The sequence below is a fragment of the Arachis ipaensis genome, chromosome B09 (genome assembly GCF_000816755.2).
Source record: "Arachis ipaensis cultivar K30076 chromosome B09, Araip1.1, whole genome shotgun sequence".
In the NCBI taxonomy this organism is placed as follows: Eukaryota; Viridiplantae; Streptophyta; class Magnoliopsida; order Fabales; family Fabaceae; genus Arachis; species Arachis ipaensis.
Window position 1 is genome coordinate 110448487 of NC_029793.2, and position 8539 is coordinate 110457025.

The 8539-nt window shown below is 38.6% G+C and overlaps 1 protein-coding gene across 1 annotated transcript in view; it reads right to left on the reverse strand.

Moving 5' to 3' along the window:
* LOC107615793 overlaps window positions 1–8323 on the reverse strand; it is a gene marked incomplete at its 5' end in the record, with an annotated part of 12452 nt that extends 4129 nt beyond the window's left edge. Inside the window, 2 exons of the mRNA XM_021111964.1 lie at window positions 7961–8081; window positions 8189–8323. Coding sequence (XP_020967623.1) covers window positions 7961–8081; window positions 8189–8323 — 256 coding nt within the window. The remainder of the gene's footprint in view (window positions 1–7960; window positions 8082–8188) is intronic.

Sequence of the window (8539 nt, forward strand, 5' to 3'; positions counted from 1 at the left end):
ACCATGTTGAACTTGGCCCGAGTGGGTACTCGACAGTCTCTAACTTTTTTAATAAGGTCGTAAGGTGTTGAAGTACTGAAGAAAAACTTGATGGAGGAAGTACCGACCCAACTCGGAAGAAACCCCAACTTGGTGTCCGAAACTAAGAAGAAGGTCGTCTTAAAATACGTATGTTTACCGACCCGATTATGGAAACTATAGTAGTTAACAGGTTGGGTTCCGACGAAATACTCGAAAGTTGTGAAGTTAGTCGAAACAAAGAAGAAGGTATAAGTTCCTCCTCAATTACTAGTGACCATCCCAGAGAAGAAGAGGGTCCTTGTGTATAAACTCCACTCCTCCTTCTCCAAAGTTAAGGACAAAACTGAAGAGAAAGAGGAACAGAAGTGATCTCTAAAGATGGTGAAGAAGAAGGACAACGAGTACTGTTCACCAAAGATTGTAAAGGAGGTGGTCTGAAAGATAGTATAGGTGGAAGTACATTAAAAGAACAAGTACTCCCACAACGTAACTAAACTTCTGTAACTACTGGTAAGCAAGTAATACATGAGATTTTTAGTAGAGAGGGAAGAGATGTAGTTATTACCGAGACCGACACCGATCTTTACCGGAAGGGTTCTACTAACTCAACAAAGGAAGAAGGAGATATAGGTCTTAATGCTTCAGACGACCCTTCTATTTGAGGGGTTGGAAATGATTGTCTAAAAGGTGTTACGGTAACCCACAGAACTAACTAGACAGTCGGTAGTGGTTTCTGTAGGACCATCCAAACTCAAGGAGATACCGTTCGAAAAAGTAGTAACTATTGCCGTAGTCTAACTACGATCGTGGTTCCAATGTCTCTCGAAACAGATCCCAGTAAAACGGATACCACGTACTTTGATGTTTCGAGGGACCTAGAAACTCGAAACCACCCTATTGAGGAACTTAGTGTCGTGATGTAAAAAATCACTCTTCATATCAAAAGAAGAGAAAGGTTGAGGAGAAGAACAACTACTCAAGAAAATCCTTGAAACGTATGTCCCCGTAAACGAGGTAACGGAGTCGATTCCCTTATAAATAGAGATTGAAGAACTTCTAAAGTTCTTTAAAACCTTTTACAACCAGGAATCAGAGGAACAACTTGGAAACTCCTATACCGTTCCCACCACACTTCAAGTAAGGGACGGAAACAAGGAACCAACCGAGAAGTTAACGAAGGTAGGGAAAAAAAATAAAAACACCGACTAGAAAAAAAAGAACTCGAACTAAGACTCAAACGAACGAACGACAATGTAGGAGTAGTAACCGAAAGAGAAGAAGTCGAACAAAGAACAGTGAAAGGAAACCGAAGAACCAACGAAGAAGTAAAGAGTAGTCCTAGAACGGTGAGGAATCAACATAACGGAACGTGAGGAAAAAACCTAATCCCTACCACAGTGAACCATCACTCGAACTACCGGAAAGTTACCATTAAACGAACCTCTCAACAGGTTAAACGGAAAGGTATAAAAAGTACCTCCGAAGGACCAAGGAATTACAGTAGAGAACCACGAAGTAGTAGAAAAGGTAATTCTCAAGGTTCAACAATTAGGAGAATCTCAGAACACTCTAACCAACTAATACCCCACAACTCCCAACAAAAAGGGAGGAATGACGGTCATCACCAATGAGAAGAATGAGTTGATCCCTACTAGGACAGTGACTGGGTGGAGGATGTGCATAGACTATAGAAGATTGAATGATGCCACAAGGAAAGACCATTTCCCTCTCCCATTCATTGATCAGATGCTGGAAAGATTAGCCGGCCATGCCTATTATTGTTTCTTAGATGGGTATTCTGGTTACAATCAAATCGTGGTGGACCCTAAAGATCAAGAGAAAACTGCCTTCACATGTCCATTTGGAGTTTTTGCATACAGGAGGATGCCCTTCGGGCTGTGCAATGCCCCAGCCACATTTCAGAGGTGTATGCTTTCCATTTTCTCGGATATGGTTGAAAAATTTTTAGAAGTCTTCATGGATGATTTTTCTGTCTTTGGAAATTCATTCAATACTTGTCTGCATCATTTAACTCTTGTTTTGAAAAGATGCCAAGAAACTAACTTAGTCTTGAACTGGGAAAAATGCCATTTTATGGTTTTTGAAGGGATAGTTCTTGGGCATAAAGTGTCATGCAAGGGTATAGAAGTTGATAAAGCTAAAATAGAAATTATTGAGAAACTTCCTATACCCGTTAATGTGAAAGCAATAAGGAGTTTTCTTGGGCATGCTGGTTTCTACAGAAGGTTCATCAAAGATTTTTCAAAAATAGCAAAGCCATTGAGCAATTTGCTAGTAATTGACAACCCTTTCATCTTTGATGACAACTGTAAGCATGCCTTTGAAACCTTAAAAAGAAAACTCATCACAGCACCAATCATTACACCCCCTGATTGGAACTTACCTTTTGAACTTATGTGTGATGCAAGTGACCTTGCTATTGGTGCTGTGCTGGGACAAAAGAAAGACAAGTTGCACCATGTCATATATTATGCCAGCAAAGTGTTAAATGAAATACAGAAAAATTATACAACCACTGAGAAAGAACTTTTGGCGATTGTTTATGCATTTGATAAGTTTAGACAATACTTGATTGGCTCCAAAGTTATAGTGTACACTGACCATGCTGCTCTCAAGTATTTAATGTCTAAACAGGATTCAAATCCAAGGCTTATTAGGTGGGTGCTGCTACTCCAAGAATTTGATATTGAAGTAAGAGATAGGAAGGGAAGTGAAAATCAAGTGGCGGATCATTTATCAAGAGTACCACAAGAAGCATGTCAAGATAGACCACAACAAGTAAATGAGAACTTCCCTGATGAGCACCTGTTCCAAGTTCAACAAACACCCTGGTTTGCTGACATAGCAAATTACAAAGTGGGAAGGAAGATACCTCAAGAATGTTTTAAGCAACAAGTGAAGAAGCTGCTCAATGAAGCAAGGAAGTTCTTGTGGGATGAACCCTTTTTATTCAAGAGGTGCTCTGATGGAATGATTAGGAGGTGTGTCCATGAAAATGAAATGAGGGACATATTGTGGCATTGTCATGGTTCAGCATACGGTGGACACTTTGGACCAGAGAGAACAGCTGCAAAGGTATTATAAAGCGGTTTCTATTGGCCAACTATCTTCAAGGATGCCAGAGAGTTTGTTCACCAATGCAATGAATGCCAAAGAACTGGAGGATTGACAAAAAGGAATGAGATGCCTCAGAATTTCATCTTGGAAGTTGAGCTATTTGACCTATGGGGCATTGATTTCATGGGACCTTTTCTCCCTTCTTATTCCTTCAGATACATCTTGGTAGCAGTAGAGTATGTCTCAAAATGGGTGGAAGCCATAGCCACAACCACTTGTGATGCACAAATTGTCCTTCAATTCCTTAAGAAGCATATCTTCACTAGATATGGAGTGCCCAAGGGTCTTGTCAGTGATGGTGGTGGTCACTTCTGCAACAAACAAATGGAGAAACTCCTCCACAAATATGGAGTAATCCATAAAGTAGCCACACTATACCATCCTCAGACTAATGGCCAGGCTGAATTAGCAAACAAAGAGTTGAAGAGAATTTTAGAAAAAACAGTGGGAAGCACAAGGAAAGATTGGGCCAGGAAGTTAGAAGATGCACTCTGGGCATACATGACAGCTTTCAAAACTCCCATTGGAAAGTCCCCATTTCAGCTATTATATGGAAAATCTTGTCACCTCCCTGTGGAGCTTGAACATAAAGCTTTTTGGGCCACTAAACTCCTCAACCTTGATTCTCAAGCAGCAGGAGAAAAGAGGCTGCTACAACTAAATGAGTTGGATGAGTTTAGACTAGAAGCTTATGAGAATGCTAAGATATACAAGGAGAGAGCTAAGAGGTGGCATGACAAGAAGATCTCAAAGAAAGAGTTCAAGCTAGGACAGCAAGTGCTCCTGTATAACTCAAGGCTCAAGATCTTCCCTGGCAAGCTCAAGTCCAAATGGACAGGTCCGTATCTAGTAACAAAAGTTTTTCCTTATGGAAGTCTTGAGTTGCTAGATGAAGCTACACAGAGCCACTTCACAGCAAATGGGCATAGAGCAAAGCCTTATTTAGGAGGACAATGGGACAAGGAAAAGAAAGTTCAGTATCTAAACTGAACAAACACAGAGGATGTCAAGCTAGTGACAATAAAAGAGCGCTTGTTGGGAGGTAACCCAACCTGAGGTAGTTTTCTTTTCATAGTTATTTCAATAAAAAGGTTAATTAGCCTTATCTATATTGCAAAAAGCTAAGTTTGGTGTTGCACACCAAAACAATATAAGGGAGAATGAAGGATTCTAAGTTTGGTGTTCCACCAAAGTCTCATCATAAAACATATTCTCACCTCCTGCATAATGCTAGCTTTGAGCATTTAGATAAACTAATTAACTATTTTGCTGTTTCCAAGTCATTAGTTTATTTCTTTTGAAAAAGAAAAAGAGTTCACATATAATTTGTTGCATGAGAAATATTGGCAAGGAACTAAATTTGGTGTTCACACACCAAAGTAAGTTCGAGAACCCACACATAAGCTTTGCAGATTTACCAATACCTAAAAGGGTTGAACAACAAGCAACATTTGAGGAGCAGACAGAAAAATAGCCAACAAATTAAAAGAACACCTGAATTACAACTCAAAAGGAGCAAATAGAAGGAAGAATGGAAAACTGCAACTCAACAGGTTGTATCTATTCTTGATCCTTGTTGTTATGTAATGATTTAATTCAGAGAGTCCTTTATGTCTGGCTGGAATGATTATTTAGTTGCAAGTGGAAGTGCATGTTGAAGAAAGCTATCTGCATAATTTTTGCTTGAAAGTTATCTGCATAATAATTGTCATCATTCATCAGCTTGAATACTTTGTTTTGTTTTCCCTTGCTGTCTAAATAAAAGAAAGATGTTTAATTTAGAAAAGTAATTGTTCAATGTTGCAAAAGTTAGGATGGAAGTTAGTGGTGGTGTGTGTTTGATTCAATTGTTAGCTCATACAATAATTGCTGCATAATGACTTGTTACTTGAAGCTTAAGCCAGTTTGATGCTGTGATCCTTCAATTAATGAAAGCCCCTTGAAAATAAACCAAAACAAAAAGAAAAAGAAAGAAGAAAAGCCAAAAGTTGGCAAAGAAACAAATAATAAGGCTAGACACCAATAGCTTGGACCCTAGGACACATGCCTGTGGTGTTTGTGTACTAGGATATGCTTGGACAAGTAGGTTCTAAGGAGTATTTTAAAACTTGGCAACTTAGATCAACTGATTTGGGATTGCCAACTGAAAGTCCACAATAAAGAGCAACCTAGCTACAAAACATTTAGTGATCCAAAGAGATGCTGGGCATCAATGATCCTAGAAAGAAAAAGGTGAGCCATGTGTCTGTGGTGAAGAAATGTTGAGTGAAAATAAGCCAAAGGCCACTGCAACATTTGCCACCAAGCCTTTAATAAGTAATAAGCTCTTAATGCAAAAGAAAGAAGAAAAGCTAACAAGGGAAATGAGCAAAAAGTGAGGAGTTATAGCAGCAACCTTGGTGAACCCTTAAAGAAACATTGTTTGTTTTGACAGCAAATAATAAATGAGCTACTTTAGATCTGCATAAAACCCCATAGACCAAATTCAACTATCTGCTTAATAAGAACATATATACTTATCTATTTCATTCCATCTTCTCTTATGTTTGATCCTTGCTTGGGGACAAGCAAGTTTTAAGTTTGGTGTTGTGATGACAAGCCATCTTAGCCTAGTTTCACTAGCCTTTTTCTTTGTTTTCATTAGGTTTTATGCACTTTCTTGCATTCTAAGTAAGTAATCTGGAATGGAAATACATGACTTCTTTAAATCAAACAACCACCATATAATTGATGCTAAATCATGAGGTTTAGGCTAAATTTAATTGATTTTTAATGATTTATAAACTTTGTGAATTTGGTGATACTTTGATTGGTTGTTTTGATTAATTATAGGTGAAGAAAAGAAGAATAGAAGAAAGTGTAGCCTAAAAAGTGTGGCCAAGAAAGGAGGAAGTGTGGCGCAACAAACCATGAAGCTCTCTCCAAGAACACCAAGCTCACCAAGGGAGTGCTACATTCTCTCTTAAGGGACCAAGGCACAAAGCTCTGCTCACTTTGTGAGCTGAGCACAACACAAGACCAAGAAACAAGGAAAGGAAAGACCAAGCTCAGCTCACAAAGTGAGCATTATCGAGAGCCCACAAGAAATAATTCAAAGAAAATAAGTTGCAAGTGCATTCTCCAGGGTTTGAACCCATGACTAAAGGGGATGGGGGGAGCGCTACTCACAAGGAAAAATAAGCCAAAAATGGCCAAATGCATCCCCCAAGGTTCGAACTCCATACCTTGAGGAAGCAAGGAAGCAAGGCACCACAAGGCAACCAAAGAAATGGGTAGCGCATGCTTCCCTCAAGGTTCGAACCAAGGACCTTCCCTTGGATACCCCAAGGCTCAGCTCACTTGGAGAGCTGAGCGCTACCCATGGGCATCACACTAGCGCATCTTGACACGGCCAGGGGGAGTGGAGTGCGCAACAAATGTGACACGGTCCAGGAGCACACAGCGCGCAACAATTTTTGTGCACCAAGGCACCAATGGTCAGCTCACTTTGTGAGCTGAGCTTTCCCCTGATGCCTCCCCCAAGCAACAGCATGCTACGCAAGGCCTCCCCACACTAAGTCTCAAAGCTCAGCTCACTTTGTGAGCTGAGCATCCCCCTGGAAGCAAATTTCTTCATGGGCTGAAAAATCAACCAAAAATCCAATTAAATTCAAATCTTCACGAAATTAAAAGCCCATCCAAATTCCAATATCCAAGAATAGAAAGTGTATAAATAGGAGTTAGTTTGATGTAATGAGGACTTTTACCCTCTTCTTTTTTTTAGACTTTACTTTTGATTTTTCTTTGAACTCTCATTTTCATTTTGAGCTTTTTGTTTTTGAATTTAGATTCCAGAGAATTGGGAAGGAGAATTGATCTCTCTTCTTCCTTGTTCTTGCTTGAGCACTCTTTAATTTTCTTGCTTTGGATCTTGGGTGAAGAATTGAAGAACTTCTGTTTCAATCTCACCTTGAGATCTCTTCTTTAATTTTCTGCATAATTGAATTTCATTTTCTGTTCATTGCTTCTTCTTCTACTCTTTCTGCAATTTACTTTTCTTTATTTCTTTTGCAATTGTTCTTGTTAGATCAAGGAAGGATTTGAGATCTAGACTTGTTATCTAGTCTCTTCCACTCCTGAGATCTTGAACCTCTTTTAATTTGCTGCAAATTAAGCATTGCTCACTTTCTGTTTTTAAATTCTCAAAGCATTTTTACTTTTCTGTTGAGATCTAGTTTAATTCAATTAATCCTCTACTCTTCTATTTATTGCAATTTACCTTTGCTTGTTTATATTCTGCAAATCCCAATTCCCAATCCCTTTTATGATTCAAGCAATTTACATTTCTTGCACTTTAAGCTTCAGTTATTTACATTTCTTACAATCTAAGTTTCTGCAATTTAAATTACTTGCACTTTAAGATTCATCACTCCTACTTTCTCTGTTCTTTAATTTACTGCAATTCTCTCCTCTCCCTTTACATTTCATGCAATTTAGCTTCTGTTAATCACAACCACTCAACCAATACTTGATTCGCTTGACTAAATCAACCACTAAACTAAAATTGCTCAATTCTTCAATCCCTGTGGGATCGACCTCACTCATGTGAGTTATTATTACTTGATGCGACCCGGTACACTTGCCGGTGAGTTTTGTGTTGGATCGTTTTCCACACCATCAAGGAGGATAAATAATTTTTCTTCTTCCCCTTAATTCACTTTTCACGAGCATATCTTTAAAATGTGAATTCTCACAGAAAGTACTCAGCACAGCAGGCACAAAATAGTCACCAATTTTTCACATAAAATTGTTTTAATATTACCTTTAAAAAATGGTGCAGAAGATGTCCCACAGCTCTTAGTTACAACCTCTTTCTCATCTGCAAGAACAAGATTTCCATCAGTATTAACTCCCCAAAAGAAGGAAACACACCCATCAGCATCCTGAGAAAGAGCAGGAAGATGCATTGTACCCCAGGGTATAGTCATATAGAAGCAAATTACCGGCAAATAAATATGAGAGCAAAATAAATAGACCAAGGATTACTCACTGCAGCAATAAACGCGGTTTTAGAACCACTGTCAAACGGAATAAACGAAAATTTGCCATGAAAATCTCTCACGACCTGAGCAGCAGGATAGGAACCACGATCTCTGAGAGTCCTGTATGCCTCTATGACAATGATCAATTAAACTCATAATCAATTCAACTCTCTCAAAGGCATTTAATCAAACACCTTATCTCCAATCTCACCTCTTTCCTTATTTCTAAGATAATCAATTAATTACAGATAAAAATTACAGAGTCCTAATAAAGCAGCATCATCCCAGCAACAACAAACAACAAACAACAATCAACAATCAACAATAAACAAAATTCATCATCAGCAAAAAATTAATTT